The sequence below is a fragment of the Mus caroli genome, unplaced genomic scaffold, assembly GCF_978045245.1.
Source record: "Mus caroli unplaced genomic scaffold, Mus_caroli_1 scaffold_18, whole genome shotgun sequence".
Lineage (NCBI taxonomy): Eukaryota > Metazoa > Chordata > Mammalia > Rodentia > Muridae > Mus > Mus caroli.
This window is the reverse complement of record NW_028227273.1, coordinates 60,092,649-60,108,197: the sequence shown is the minus strand read 5'-3', so window position 1 is coordinate 60,108,197 and position 15,549 is coordinate 60,092,649. Positions and strand designations below refer to the sequence as shown.

At 49.5% G+C, this 15,549-nt stretch overlaps 1 protein-coding gene across 1 annotated transcript; it reads right to left on the bottom strand.

Moving 5' to 3' along the window:
• Positions 1-581: 581 nt before the first annotated feature.
• Positions 582-13,875, bottom strand: Rab11b (RAB11B, member RAS oncogene family). Its single transcript, XM_021186184.3, has 5 exons — positions 13,633-13,875; positions 3,765-3,960; positions 2,835-3,028; positions 2,476-2,556; positions 582-1,799 (listed from the first exon to the last, which is right to left on the bottom strand). The coding sequence occupies exons 1-5, from the start codon at positions 13,670-13,672 to the stop codon at positions 1,654-1,656; spliced, it is 657 nt and encodes a 218-aa protein (XP_021041843.1). The 5' UTR covers positions 13,673-13,875; the 3' UTR covers positions 582-1,653.
• Between the last annotated feature and the right edge of the window lie 1,674 nt (positions 13,876-15,549).

The following is a 15,549-nucleotide window of genomic DNA, read 5'->3' as shown; positions in this document are numbered from 1 at the left end:
TTACTATCTGCTTTGGGCACAGGAACAAGGGAGATGGGTTCTGGGAAGCACCAGTGAAGATCAAGAGCTGCTCACCTTGTAGTCACTGTTGCCCTCTACTATCCCCATCAAGCGTCATTCTTGAGTAAAGACAGCCATGGTAGAGCTGACATCACCCACTGTTATCAAGCACACCTTCCTTGCCAGGACTCCAGATAAGGAGTCCATTGTTGGCAGCAGATGGAAGTGGCAAGCATGCTCATGCTTCCCATTCACACCAGGGGGCATCCTAGGCCTGTCAATCCTAGATACAAACTATTTGGGAAAGGCTGGTACAACTTCTCCTTAAACTGTTCCAAGTGAAGGCTGCCACTTCAGGTCACCATCATTTCCTTCCTCCATACTATAGGAGCCACTTGCAGAGGACTCACTCTCCCCTCCTTGGAGCTCAAGATCCTTATCTCACAGCCTACTGTGCAAGATCAGCATGCCTGCCCACTGTCTTCAGCAGGTACTACACTAACCTACTACTGGGGACATGTAAAAGGGCCCTGGTTCAGGTGCATCATTTGGTGGAGAGAAAGAAGACAGAAGCTGAGCGGTGGGTTTCTGTACAGAAGTGGCTTATACATTTTAGTAACGGGCAACAGTGCAAGGGCTACAGGGAGAATAAGAGTTCGAGAGCTGGGGTTTGGCGTAAATTTTACAAAGTGTATAAAGAATCTGTTTCTCTACAATAACAAAAACCAAAGGCTACAAGAGCAGTTGTATATACAAAACACGAAGATATTGCTTCACTTGCAGACAGGTTCCTGACCAGACAGGAGACGAGACAGAGAAGTGGGGATGGGCAGAGGAGAGCGCTGCGTGCAGAGGAGGAGGGAGAGGGGCAAGGGTGTCTTCTCCCAGCATAAATCTACAGGCAGGAGCAGGAGTGCGCAGGCGTGCGCAGGCCTGGGAATGCTGGAGGCCGTGCTGGCACTGGCTATGGTGGTGTAGGCAGGAGGCAGAGCCCAGAATGTCCACCTGCTCAGCCTCTGATGCCTGGCTCTTCGGGTATCAGCTCAGAGAGGGTTTGGGATGAGGACACAGGGCCAGCTGGGTCATCTGGCCAGAGAGGAGAGGAGGTATCGATCCCTGGAGTCTGGAAAACAGGAGAAGCAGGCTCCTTCCACTCATCTTCCTCACCTCTGGCTGGCCCTGGCCATCCTACCAACCTCCCTACCCTGTCAAGATGCCCACAATATCCAAGAGCAGGTACATAAGCAAGGGGCTTTTAGCTTCTCTTGAGCAGACAGGACAGGAGAGGCCACTGGATTCCTGCTCTTCCTGGGCCATTGGGCTGGCAGGCGGAGCTCACTTTGAGGGTGGGAGCAGCCTGTCCTAGAGGGACAAGGGAGGGGCTGGGAGGACACTGGTGAAGGGCTGGCCAAGGATCGAGGACGTGCACGCACGCTGGGTGAAAGTGCAGGGCAAGCCGGGCAGTGGTGGCGCACGCCTTTAATCCCAGCACTTGGGAGCCAGAGGCAGGTGGATTTCTGAGTTCGAGGCTAGCCTGGTTGACAGTGTGAGTTCCAGGACTGCCAGGGCTACACAGAGAAACCCTGTCTCGAAAAACCAAAAAACAAAAACAAAAACAAAAACAAAACAAAACAAAGAGAAAGTGCAGGGCAGTCACAGGTTCTGGCAGCACTGCAGCTTATTGGGTTTCTGTCCATCGGTGGTGGGTGGCACACTGATGTCCACCACATTGTTGCCAGGGGACTCATCGTGGGCTGCACGGTCAGCGATTTGCTTCTGTGACACAATACGGTAGATTTCTGCAACAGGGAGGATGTAGTGAGCAAGCTGTGTACCCTAGCGAAGGCAATTTACCTTTCTGCAGGGCTCTGGCTAGATGATTCCTAATCTCCACCTTGACAGCACCTAGAATCACTTGGGAGAAGGGCCTCTGAGCACGCCCGTCGGGGAGGATCTTGATGACACTAATTGACATGGGCAGAGCCATTCCCTGCAGGGGATGCCCGACTGTTTAGTGGAGAAAGGGAGCGAAGTGGTAGCTTGCATGGATCTCCAGTCTCCTGTGATGGCATGACCAGCTGCTTCTAGTACCTTAAGCTGTCAGCCAAAACAAATGCTGAATTTGTCCCTTTTTTAGAGTATTTTATCACAGCAATAGGGAACAAAGACAATTCTCCACCACATCACAGTAAAATAGAAGTCAGGGTTGGGCTCTTGGAGGTTCCCGGGCACAGCCAAGTGGGCAGGGGCAGGAGCAAGTCACAGAACTGGTCCTACGTAGCCCAGGTTGCTTGTTCCTTCCTTCCCCTGCAGACCCAGAAGGGCCCATATCACAGGGACTTAGGTGAGGACCTCTGTGCCCACATGCCAGCAAGGGCTAGCTAGCTATGTCCTGATTCTGTGGGGCAAGGAAGGTCTATACTGGGTCCTACTCCTAAAGCACCTTCCTAACGGCCACCCAGACCCAGGACCCACCTGTGAGGATGTTCTTGAATGCTTCCTCTACATTGGTGGAATCCAAGGCTGAGGTCTCAATGAAGGACAAGTTGTTCTTTTCTGGAAAAGAGAAAATTCTCTCTAAATAAGAGGGTCTGGCTCCCACAGCCCTCTCACGACACTCCCCTCCAGGACCATACCTGCCCACCTGCCAACTCAGGATCTGAAGAGCTGCTGCTAGTAGGAGGGACCACTGAGGGACAAGAGGCTGAACACAAGCACTGTGACTATGAGCCTTGACACTGGAGGAGGTGGGTGCCGGACTTCTAGATGTTTCTCTGAACCTGTCCAGTCTAGTTCTCAGAGCAGTCTTACTGGCATGTCTGCCACAAGCTCACCTGCAAAGGCACGGGCCTCATCAGTGGGCACAGCCCGAAGGTGGCGCAGGTCACTCTTGTTGCCCACCAGCATGATGACAATGTTGCTATCTGCATGATCCCGCAGCTCCTTCAGCCAGCGCTCCACATTCTCATATGTCAAGTGCTTGGCAATGTCATATACCAGCAGTGCACCCACTGCACCACGGTAGTACCTGCAGAGTAAGTTCAGATATGAGCCTTAGACGGGAGGGCGGTGGCAGCCTCATGGAAACCCTAGAGGATGGCCCAAGCACAGGGCCCAGAAGGGGCAGTCGTCCTATCTTTGAAGGAGGCCCTTCAGGAATGGGAGAGACTGAGGAGGGAATTTGGGGCTCAGTAATAGAAGACACTCAAAGGCCATCAACACAAGGAGAAGATACAGCAGCCGTGTAGGGAAAAGGCTGCAACCAGGCAGAAGTGCCAGTGTCCACTGTGCAAACAGGCCTGTACCACAGATGGGACCATTTCCATCCTCTGGGGATAAAGGACCCATGATGAGGCCATGGTGAAGAAAATGCAAAGCACAACAAATGAGGTGAGGGGACAGCCAGGGGGCTTGGGGGTCACAAAGAGGCAATCTGGGTGGGTCTTAGCAATAGGGAGGCAAAATGTATGCTAAGACTGGGAGAAGATGCCAGGAATAGGAAAGCAGGTAGGCTGCCTGGGTGAGGTTGGGTGAAAATGGAAGGCCTAAGCTAGATCCTCACTGTCCACCCAGTAATAACCTCACGGCCAGGTTGCGCAATAGGCTGGATATTGGTCTGCCTCTGGGTCCCACAGCTCTGGGTGTACAGCCCTGATCTCAAATTTTCCATGCTCTAGTTCAGCCCCTACATACCCTTCCAAGCTCCCATGTCACATGCCCACACACCCCTGCTATCTCCAGGTCTTGACCCTAGCTAAACTCACGCAGAGGTAATGGCACGGTAGCGCTCCTGGCCAGCAGTGTCCCAGATCTGAGCCTTGATGGTCTTGCCGTCCACCTGAATGCTGCGAGTGGCGAACTCCACTCCGATGGTACTCTTGCTCTCTAGGTTGAATTCGTTTCTGGTGAAGCGTGACAGCAGGTTGCTCTTCCCTACACCTGAGTCCCCAATAAGCACCACTTGCGGGCAGGGAGAGAGGGAGAAGAGGTGAGGATCCGGCAGCACCCAATGTTTCCCATATCCACCCACCAAACCTGCATGGTGGCTCCCTGATTTCTGCCACCCACGGACACGCTGGGAACACACAGGTAAGTGGAAGCTTCAGAGACAGCACAGATGCCTTCGCTTGTCTCTTGCCTTCAGAGGAAGATTGTCCCAGCTAGAATATGGTGACATTCCAGGCCACACTGCAGGAGGGTGGCTTGAAACTCACCAACCTGACAGCCGAGTAAGTCAAGAATGGTCACAGAAAGAAAGATCTGAAATCGAGTGACCTTGAACAAGTCACTTATCCTTTCTGGGCCACCTATTCTACATGTGTGAACAGGAAGGCAGCTGGCCTACTTGAAAGATGGAAATGAGAGTAGACAGAGTCAGGAACCAGCCAGCATGCAGTACAAAGGAAGGAACACAGGTGAGCATGTCATTATTACAATGGCTTTGTTCAGGGCACAGGATGGGTTAATACCTATTAGAGTTTGTGTCTGGTGTTTTAAGTAACAGGAAGCAATACACCTCCCCTGTCCATGCTTCTTCTCCAGCTGCTTCAGACAACACGGACAGTTAAATGAACAACAGGAATATGCGTTCTGGCTGCAGTCTAGACACAGCTGGCCACCACTCCTGCCTGAGGTCAGGATTACTCTACTCAGTGCTCCTAGAGGGTCCCATCACTGTCATCTCTTTATAAGGTTGATATGTAAGTGTGCATGGCTTCCTTCAGCCTAAAAGCTAGCCTTGTAACAGTGACAGGCAGAAAAGGTCTCTAACCCTGTGCATGCCTCCTTGCAGCTGGAGCCAATCATGAAGATATAAACCTAGGGCTGCAGCTCAGATGATAGACTGCCTACCATGGGTCAAGCCCTTGGTTCAGTCTCCAGCACCTCATAAACAGAGCATGGTGGTGCATGCCTATAATAACAGAACTGTAATCCCAGAACTCAGGAAGTGGAAGCAGGCTGATTAGAAATCTAAGATCTTTAATCCCAGCACTTGGGAGGCCAGCTTGGTCTACATATCAAGCTCCAGGCCATTCAAACCTACACAGTGAGACCCTGTCTCAAAAAGCCCTGTCTGCCCCGGGGACAGGGCCTGGGAGGGCTGTTCTTAGTCCCAGGATTCACCGTGCATGTGTTCACATGTACACATGCTCACACTTCTGTTCACATGTACACAATGCAGATGTGATTGGCAGTAGGCATCTAATCAGATACCTCAGCCAGAAAGCTTGTGGTCCCTGAAAGCAGAGGTGTGGAACTCTGTAGCTGAGGGTGGACCTACCAGTGGAGAGCCAAGGGAGGGAGCTGCAGGCTTGGTCATCCAAGGCCTGAGGAATAGGAAAGAGTATTCACCCAGGCTCTGGCTCCCAGCCTAGGGAGAGACAGGCATGGCAGGGCCACAGACTGAACCTGAGCTGCTGCAAGCTATCCTTCTACTTGAAAATAGAAGGGAGCCACATAACTGGGTCCCCAGGCTTCTGGCTGTAAATACTGCTGGTGACTCTTACATTAACCTCCGTTCTGCAAGCCCAGATTGGTGCACCCTGTCTTTATATCCCGACAGAGCCCCACATTTCAAACCAGCACAACAGAACAGTCTCCTGCTCACCCCAATCTACTCGCTAGTGCTACCTTCCCCTTCCTGGGCTCCGTCAACGGCTCACTCAGCTTGAAGGTACTCATGACAACCACCGATAGTCCTCTTCAGTTCTTTCTTCCTCTCGGACTCTAAGATCAATCCTGCATCCCCTTTGTAACTGTGGGACACTAGAATGCTTCTGGGGACCAGTAATACAATGTTCTGTTTCCATGTGGGTTCCATCAGATGGCTTCAGATGCTGAAGACATACAGAATTATACGTATATATGTAATTTCTTTTGAGATAGGGTCTCATGTAGCACAAGCTGACCTCCAATTCACGATGTACCTGAGAAATACCTAGAAATACTGATCATTTTGCCTCTTCCTCTTGAGTGTGGGGACTACAGGTATTTGGTACCATGCCTACCTGGTGTATTTGATATTAGGGCTGAGAATCCAGGGTCTCATGCATTCTAGGAAAGTGCTCTACCAACTGAGCTACATCCCTAGCCCTGTATGTGTACTTGTGTATACAAATTCAGTTGCTAGACAAAGTATAAGAATGTGTGTGTGTGTGTGTTTATCCCTGCTACCTTCAAAGGCCAGGTTGTCTGTCATCTTACACTGTTATCACAGTATCAGCCTTCTTTTGAGGTCCCAGCCAAAAGCTTGTACTCCTCACAGCCACAAGAAAACATCTGTGAGCACTAGAGCCATACTGCTTGTCCCAGCCAGGGACTTAGGAGCAGAAGAACTTAGATGGATCCTAAGTCCCTAAGAATCAAAGCCCAGGTCCTCCCTGGGGCCTACAAGGCATAGCACTATGTGTCCTGAAGCCTCTTTCCCATCCTTCTCTCTCCCACATGCTCTAGCCAGCTACATGGGCTCCTTGCTCTGCCCCAATACATCAAACACAGTCCTAACTTAGGACCTTTACACAGAGTATTCTTTCTCTGGCCCTTGCCTCATGTCTTTGTAAGCCCGTGGATGCCATTTGGTCAAGAAGACCCTCTCCGCAATCCTATTATAACTACTTTCCCAACCCTCTCCATTCTCTGTCCTAGGCCCCTCCCTCTAAGCCCCCAGCTATTGCAACCCTCACATGTGTCTAGTTTCACTCTTTTCTTTTTTGTGGCTATCTGCCCTATAAGCAGGACTCTTGTTCCCTGTTGTATCTCCAGGCCTAACACAGGGCCTGGTATACATCAAGTGCCAACAATGTCTGTGGAATAAATAAGCACGCCCCAAAGCAGGTGGAAGGGTCTCCCTGCCTACCTATAATCAACCTATAACATACTGGGAGGATGCCCAGGTCACCTCACGGCACAGGTGAGAATGAGGCAAAACAGGGAACCCAACCCATTTCACCTTTGGGAATGGTTGCTTTAGAGCCAAGAATAATAAGAGTGAGGCAGGCTTAACGATGAGGCAGGCACAGTGTTACATGCCTATAATTCCAGGCCTCGGGAGACTGCAGCAAGAGAATTTTGAGTTTAAAGACAGCCTGAAGCCGGGCGTGGTGGCACACGCCTTTGATCCCAGCACTCGGGAGGCAGAGGCAGGCGGACTTCTGAGTTCGAGGCCAGTCTGGTCTACAGAGTGAATTCCAGGACAGCCAGAGCTACACAGAGAAACCCTGTCTCGAAAAACTAAAAAAAAAAAAAAAACACCAGCCTGGGCTACATAGTAAACTCAATGTCAGCTTGAATTATATTTTGAGTCCCTGTCTCAATGGACAAACAGTGCTGGGGATGCTGCTCAGTTGGTACAGTGCTTGTCTAAATATGCATTAAGCCCTGGGTTCGATCCCTAGCACTGCATTAAACTGAGTGTGGTGGGCATAAAGCCAAGCCTGATGGTATACCCTGAAATTACTCTGGAGATGGAGGCAGAAGATCCGAAGTTCATTATTATCCTTGGTTATATAGTGAGTTTAAAACAGGCCTAAGCTTCATGAGACTCTTAAAGCATTGGATTGGAAAACTAGTGTAGGCCAGCCAGGGATATACTGTGAGAGCCTATCTCAAAACAAACCCACAAAAACAAAACTACAAAACAAACAACACCCCACCACCACCACAATCCACAAACTGATTACTAAGAGAGAGAACAAAAAGAGGCTGTTTAGATGACAAACACCGCTCGCTTGCACGTGCGCGCTTGCTAGCAATCAATCTCTCTCTCTCTCTCTCTCTCTCTCTCTCTCTCTCTCTCTCTCTCTCCCTCCCTCCCTCCCTCCCCCCTCTTCTCTTTTTGCTGCCACCTTGTCTCTCTCTCTCCCAATAAAACCTCTTCCACATGGAAATAAAAAAAGATGAAACCTCCAATCACATTCACCAAGCAGTCCATGTCCAGAGCAACTTGCCTGGGAAAATGTCTAGGCAGGATCTGAATTCAGGTCTCTAAAACAAGGTCTTTCTCTTCCATCTTAGTCTCATGTCTTCCCTGTCATTCTCCTTACATCTCTGTCATACAACTCAGGGGTCCTGGTTCTACCCCTAGAGGCAGTGAAACCCAGTGCAACTCAGCCTGCCTATTTCCTAGGTTCTAAACACCTGAGCATTCATCAGGGATAGCCAACAAACTCTGACTCCTCATCAAGATCCACTAGTCTGGGCTGGAGAGATGGCTCAGTGGTTAAGAGCACTGACTGCTCTTCCCAAGGTCCTGAGTTCAAATCCCAGCAACCACAGGGTGGCTCACAACCATCCGAGATCTGGCGCCCTCTTCTGGAGTGTCTGAGGACAGCTACAGTGTACTTACATATAATAAATAAATCTTTAAAAAAAAAAAAAATCCACTAGTCTGTGAGACTCCTCAGTTCAGGCTTCTATTCTCCATGCAGACTATCACATGGCCTGCTTTACAAGACATGTAATGACAGGCTTAGCATCCTTCCAAGACTCTCTGGGTACCCAAAATGTCAAATTCTGGGAGAGGGGGCAACATTTGGGATATAAATAAATAAATAAATAATAAAAATATTTAATAAATAATTAAAAATAAAGGATAGTTGTAGAGCTAGTAGACAAGAGCCTATAACCCAGAGCTAAGAACTTCTAACCACACGGGTTGGGGTACTGACTGACTTCTGAGCCATACAGAAACAAGCTGAACTGCGGGGAATCTCTCTCCACAGCACTCTCTCCCTTCACTTTCTTCTCCCAGGAGCTGCCACAGCCAGGAGAACTTTGTTCGTCATTCTCATGCCCACAGGAGTAACCTGGAAAATGTGCCCTGCTCAGGCGGTCTCTCACACCCTTGCTGTCTTCTCAGTCCTGCCTCTGCTGCACAGCCTCAGGGACCCTCAGCCACAGCACCTGTACTATGACCAGGACGGTACCTGGAGCCAAGCTTATGCCCAAATGACTCAGGGCCACCCCAGGGACAGACGCAAATGTCAATAATCCCACAGCAGTCAGGGATACTCTACCCCGGAGACCAAATCCCCAGTCCAAGGTTACACACTTAGAACAAGAATGCACAGACCAGGCTGAGAGTTAATAGACCAATAGACCAGCAGGAAGGCGAGGCTGCTCAGGCCATCCCTGGCACAAGGTGCCCAGTATACCAGAGTGGTGACTGGACTGGCTCTACATGTAGAATGAGTGTGAAATGTCATTGTCAAGAAAACAAGTGATCAGTTGTCTTGGGAAAATAATGGGCCCTTCAGGACACAGCCCCCAGCATTTCCAAAGAAGTTGGTGGCTTTGCTGGCTGGGAAAAGGTCCCCCTGGATATGTCAGTTGGCTGCTTGAACAGGCAAGTCCAGTTGGCAAAAACAAAGATCTGACACCTCTCAGGAGACCTGGATACTCTGGCCTGTCCTATGATAGGACAGCACCCCTGGAGACCCAATATAGGCAAGGTGTACTCTATGAAGTGGCTCTAACTATTCCAGGGACGAGCACAGGGGAGGACTATTGCCTTAATCTCTGAGGCTAGTGAGAGTCACTAGCACAGTAGGCCTGGCAGACATGCTGCCTAGTCTGATGTACTTGGCAGAGGATTATACATTTTAGGGCTAGCCCTGTCCCTGGTGTCTAGTCATTTCTATGTTCTAGTCATTTCTATGTCCTTGGACAGGGGTGAGTGCAACTTAAAATAACAGAATCCCTGTCCTTCCTACATGATCTATGTCCTTGAAGACTGGGTGGGCACTAATGGCTGGGAACTCTGGAGCTTGGGTGGTCAAAGTGCAGTAACCCTAAATCAGTGTTCCTCAGAGAAATCACAGCTATCCCTGGGGATCCACCAGCAGGTTGGGAAAATGGCCAGTGGCTGACAGGAGAAAATGGTGGGAGAAGAAATGTGAGGATCTATAATTAGGTACAAATAAACAACCTCACTCCTGGGGCTGAAGAGACTATTTATGGAGGAAAACAAATGGCATGTGGCCACCCACTCTTGAGACCTCTTGGCCCTAGCCTTAAGGACAAAGGGGCCAAAGTATGATGTGGCTGCCAAAAACTGTTTGTGTATGAGCAGCCACTGTCTCAAGCACAGACTTGTGGCTCTCCAAGTCAAAGAAATGTGACCAAAGCCTAGGATAAGGAGGTAGAGACAGGCAAAGTTGGTGGACCCAGCACTAGGGTTTGGGGGCGGGGCAGGGCTCCAGACTACTAGACTTCCTGAGTTCCTACGGGTGGCAAAGAGAGCCACAAAGTCACAAAATCAGCCCCTGTCAACACTTCTAGTGCAACCATAGATTTCTTTTTTTCTTGAGACAAGGTCTTGCTACATAGCCTAGGTTGACCTTGAATTTGTCTTCTTGCCACTGAATATAAGGTGACTCTCCAAGGCTGACCAGGTCACCACCATTGTTATAATGGCTGACCTGCCCTAAGCCTGAGCCTCTGAAGGCTGTGAGTCTCAAAAGGGACTGGCAGGTGCAGTATATTCACATTCTGAGGGATTTGCCATATACAGGCAAGTGAAGATAGTGGCCTGTCTGCTGCTAGCTCTCTTCCCTTTTCATTTCCTAGCACTCCTTTTTCTAATTTAATGGTTTAAAGTCTGAATGGAAAGGACAAATGTTAATCCTCAGATGAGATGGAAGGAACGGAGAGGAGACCTGGGGTAAGCACGGACAGAATGCTAACCTTGGGGGTTAGGCAGCTACTATGACTTACTGAAGAAGGTACCTGCCAGACCAGGAAAGGAGGCCAGTGCGGGAGGGCAGTGGGGGCAGGCGGCCACTCCCCCACTGCCAGCTGCTGCAGGAGCTGATTGGTGCTTCCAGGAAGTGAGTTCTGGAGACAAGTACCAGTAATGGCAATGGAGTTCCATTGCCCCTGACCTAGTAACTGCACTTCTGGGAATGCACATCAAGGAACTAGCCCACAGGGCAAAGAGAGGACTAGGGCACACATTCAATGCCAGGCTATTTATAACAGTAAAAAGCCGAAAACAAGCAGAAAATAATCACAGATGCCTGGGTGTGCTGACTTGAAGAGAACAGATCCCCTGCCCTGCCTAGAAGCTTCCTCAGGGTGGTCTGAGTGGGGACAGGCCCCTGACACAGCAGGATTTGAATCTGTTCCACCCATCACCAGAGAGCCCTTCAAATCTCTGGTCTCCAAAATCTTTCCAAATCGTACTCTGCCTCTAAAGTGATACCTGGAATCTAACACCTGCTAATCGGTCTCACATCTGGATATAGCCCACTCCCAGCCCATGGTGCTGTGTGGTAACCATATCTTTGCAGAAGTCTGTCTGTCTCCATCTCAGGAGCCTTTTGCCCCAAGGATACCCCAGTACCTCCACAGTCCCAAGATGCCAAGGCTGGCTTTGAGGACCAGGACACACTCCCAGAAGGGCAAAGGTTATGTCCCCTGAGGATCCAGGAATTAGCTCTCAAAATCATTCACTATCAATCAGAGTCCAGCACGAATGGTTAGAGGACCCAAAAGCTCAGTTTGGCATAGAAGGTGTCACAATGCCAGAGATCTCTAAATATGCTCACCAGAAAAATGAGGAACCCCAATGACAGGGACAGAGGCTCACTAAGTAGGAAAGCTCTTCCTGTAGTTGGATACATATGTATTGAAGGGAGGAGGTATAACAACTGTCTTTTCCACATCTAAGCTTCAATTCTTGCCCCTAAACTTAGCCTCTAAGTGGTAAAATCTATCCAGGCTCAACCCTGCTCCACCCTTAGGAACTTGCTTCTCTGAACTTGTTTTTCCCTTTTCTTTTTTTTTTTTTTTTTAAGACATACTATGGATGTGTAACCTAAGTTAGCTTTTAAAAATTTTTAAAAGAAGCCGGGTGTGGTGGCACATGCCTTTAATCCCAGCACTCGGGAGGCAGAGGCAGGCAGATCTCTGAGTTCGAGGCCAGCCTGGTCTACAAAGTGAGTTCCAGGACTGCACAGAAAAACCCTGTCTCGAAAACCAAAAATAAATAAATAAATAAATAAATAAAATAAAAATCTCATTCTGTTGACTTGCCACTCCCACCTCACCCCTTTATGTAGACCAGGCTTGCCTTGAACTCACAGAGCTCTGTCTGTCTCTGCTTCCTGAAGCTGGGATTAAAGGTGTATGGCACCACACTCTGCTAAATTACACTATTTTTTCTGTTTATATATGTGGGCTCATGTGATGTGGAGTACATGTGAAGGGCAGAAGACAATTTGCTGACTCTCTTCCACCATGAAGGTCCCAAGATTGAACTCAGGTCATCAGGCTTGGCAGTATACACAAATACCTAAGCTACCTCACCATCCCAGATTGGCTTTGAACTGGAAAGAAATCCTGTCTTAGTCAGGGTTTCTATTCCTGCACAAACATCATGACCAAGAAGCAAGCTGGGGAGGAAAGGGTTTATTCGGCTTACACTTCCATACTGCTGTTCATCACCAAAGGAAGTCAGGACTGGAATTAAGGTAGGTCAGAAAGCAAGAGCTCCCATGGAGGGATGTTCCTTACTGGCTTGCTTCCCCTGGCTTGCTCAGCCTGCTCTCTTATAGAACCAAGACTGCCAGCCCAGAGATGGTCCTACTCACAAGGGGCCTTTCCCCCTGGATCACTAATTGAGAAAATGCCTTACAGTTGGATCTCATGGAGGCATTTCCTCAACTGAAGCTCCTTTCTCTGTGATAACTCCAGCTGTGTCAAGTTGACACAAAACTAGCCAGTATATCCTCCTACCTCCAACTCTGAGTACTGGGATTCCAGGTGTGCACCACTACAGGCCTGTTTCCTGGATAGTATGGACTGTATAAACTAATAAGGACGAGTAAAAGGGACCATTATTAAAAAGTCTCAGAATAGTACAGGTACTGCATTTAACATTGTCCATGTGTGGTTTTTTTTTTTTTCTTTGAGAAAGGGTTCCAGTAATCCAGCCTGGCCTCTGCACTTTTGATCTTCCTACCTCTGCCCCCGAAGTGTTGCTACTACAGGCCTGCACCATCACCAAGGCGGTGTTAGTGATAAAATCCAGGGCTTTGAGCATGCTGCTGCTAGGAATGCTACCAACTGAATCACTTCTCCGTGAATATCAGGAGTTTGAACTAGTGCACAGACAGGCCCCAACCCACCTAATTCCAAAGCACCATAATATAGGGTTCCTGCACATGATCCAGGCTCCACTCCAAGGTAGGCCCCGTGTGTAACAGTCAGTCCTAGAAGGCTCACACCAATCAGGCTTTGTGGGCACGCCCACAGCCTTCTCCTTTGCCCTAACACCAGCTACAATCCTGCTTTCAACGCAGTCCGCCCGCCAAACCCAGGAAAGCCCCGCCCCTCGGGACGCCCCGCCCCAACGGCCTCTCCTACCTCCTCGGGCCCCACCCCCCCAAGGCCCCGGCCCCGCCCCGGCGCATCCGGGGTCCGTAGGCCTCGCCGAGCCTCCCTTTCCTCACCACTGCGTACTAGGGCCCGAAGCCTAGCGAACTCCACTTGCCCCGGCTTCCTCCGACTCCCTACCCCGGACAGGCCCCGTTGAAGTCCCGGGCTCCACCCTGAGCTCTCTGTTCCTGTAGCTCGGCTTCGGCCCTCCAGTCGCTATTGTGACCTCGCCTGTCTGTACCCCACAAGGCGCACCTTTGAATAGGTAATCGTACTCGTCGTCCCGGGTCCCCATTGTCCTGGCGCTTCCGGCGGGATCGGCGACTCCGCAGCCCCACCACAAACACCCGTCGGGGGCGGAACCGGCGCCGCGTAGAGCGGCGGTCTAAAGGCCAGTCAACGGTGAAAGCGGTAGTGACAGGCACCTGGACAAGCCAATCAGGCTGAGAAACCGAGCTCGGGGGGGTAGGAGCCTTCTGGGATCCACCCTTCTAGCCCTCGGTCTCCCGGAGAAAGGCGGAAGGAATGCGGACCTTTTCGAAGTGACAGATTCAGCAGCCTATCAAAAGCAGACAGGGGAAGGCGGGACGGAACACTTGAACAATGAAGTGGATTGACAGAGTGCGTAACCAATGAGAGACTGAACTCAGACTGGGCCTTCCAGCGAACCTGTAGGGGAAGGGAAATTGAGCTACCTCTAGGTGACGTTACGGACTTTAACGTCCTGATGACATCATAGATTAGTGGGTCTCCTCCGACCTCTTATTCTAGCCCCATAAATGACCATTTCCGGGTGTATGTTCGTTGATTGGGGGTTCCTTCTCTGGGTTGCAGTTCTGGGGAGTTCTTTGTTTAAATCTAAAGCTTATGTCAGTACCTCCAAAACAAATGGGGATTCTAGGCTTTTTTATTTGTTCCTCTTCTCAAAAAGTTCTCTTGTTTTCTGCTTTCACCATTACTCATATTTTTTTCTTTTCTTTTTTTTAAGACAGGTTTTCACTATGAAACCCTAGCTAGACTGGAATTGGTGATATGGATCAGACTATACCTGTCTGATTTTCTTTTTTCTTTAGTGTGTGTGTGAGTGACAGGGTCGCACCATGTAGCCCTGGCTGTCTGGAACTTGCCCTGTATAGACCAGGCTGGCCTTGAACACAGAGAGCTGCCTGTCTCTGCCTCCCAAGTGCTGGTATTAGAGGCGTTGGCCACCACCACCCGGCTTGGTTTTGTTTGTTTGCTTGTTTGTTTGTTTGTTTGTTTGTTGAGAAGAGGCCTCGTTGTTAACCTGACTAGCTTCATATTGAAGAGGGAGTAGAGATAGAGAAAGGCAGAGAGAGTGGCAAGGAGTGGGGTGGAGAGAGAAGAGGAGAGGCCGGCCAGGGAGAAGGGGCAGAGTGTAAGATAAGAGAGGAGGGGAGCAAACAGCCCCTTTTCTAGTGAGTTAGTCATGCCTAGCTATTGCCAGGTAACTGGGAGCCTAGAAGGAATGATAACAATACGTATTTACTTTGAACTAACTTCCTTTTTTCTTGTTCTGTTTTATTTGGAGCACAGGGTCTCCCTGCCTAGAACTTGATATTTAACACTGAGAGATCCACCTGGCTCTGCGCCGCCGCCCCCAACCCCACCTTCCCCAGTGCTGGGATTAAAAAACACGCCACCTCATGCTAGCCAACTTTGAACTTATGATTCTCTTGTACACTGGTAACTTAGAAGTTACCTCTCGGGGGCTGGAGAGATGGCTCAGTGGTTAAGAGACTGACTGCTCTTCCAGAGGTCCTGAGTTCAATTCCAAGCACATGGTGGCTCACAAACATCTGTAATGGGATCTGATGCCCTCTTCTGGTGTCTGAAGACAGCTACAGTGTACTCATCATATATATAAAATAAATAAATAAATAAAATCTTTTTTAAAAAAGTTACCTCTCTGATTTCATTTTCTTCCTCTGCTTATGTATTCCTGAGATTATGTGGCTCATTTGGGCCATGAAGTCTTTGTTTAACAGATATTCAGAGGTTGGGAGAATAATAAGGAACAACAATGCAGCTTAATTTTATTTGTATATGTGTGTTTTGTTTGCATGTTGTGCACTATGTGTTTGCAGTGCCCATAGAGGTCAGAGATGATGTTGGATCCTTAACTGGAGTAATAGACAGTTGTGATCCACCATG

Coding starts and splice junctions, on each gene's coding strand:
- Rab11b (XM_021186184.3), bottom strand. CDS start 13,672: ATGGGGACCCGGGACGACGAGTACGATTACCTATTCAAAG. Junction 3,961..13,632: donor GTACGATTACCTATTCAAAG/GTGCGCCTTGTG, acceptor CCTGCCCGCAAG/TGGTGCTTATTGGGGACTCA. Junction 3,029..3,764: donor TACCGTGCCATTACCTCTGC/GTGAGTTTAGCT, acceptor CTTACTCTGCAG/GTACTACCGTGGTGCAGTGG.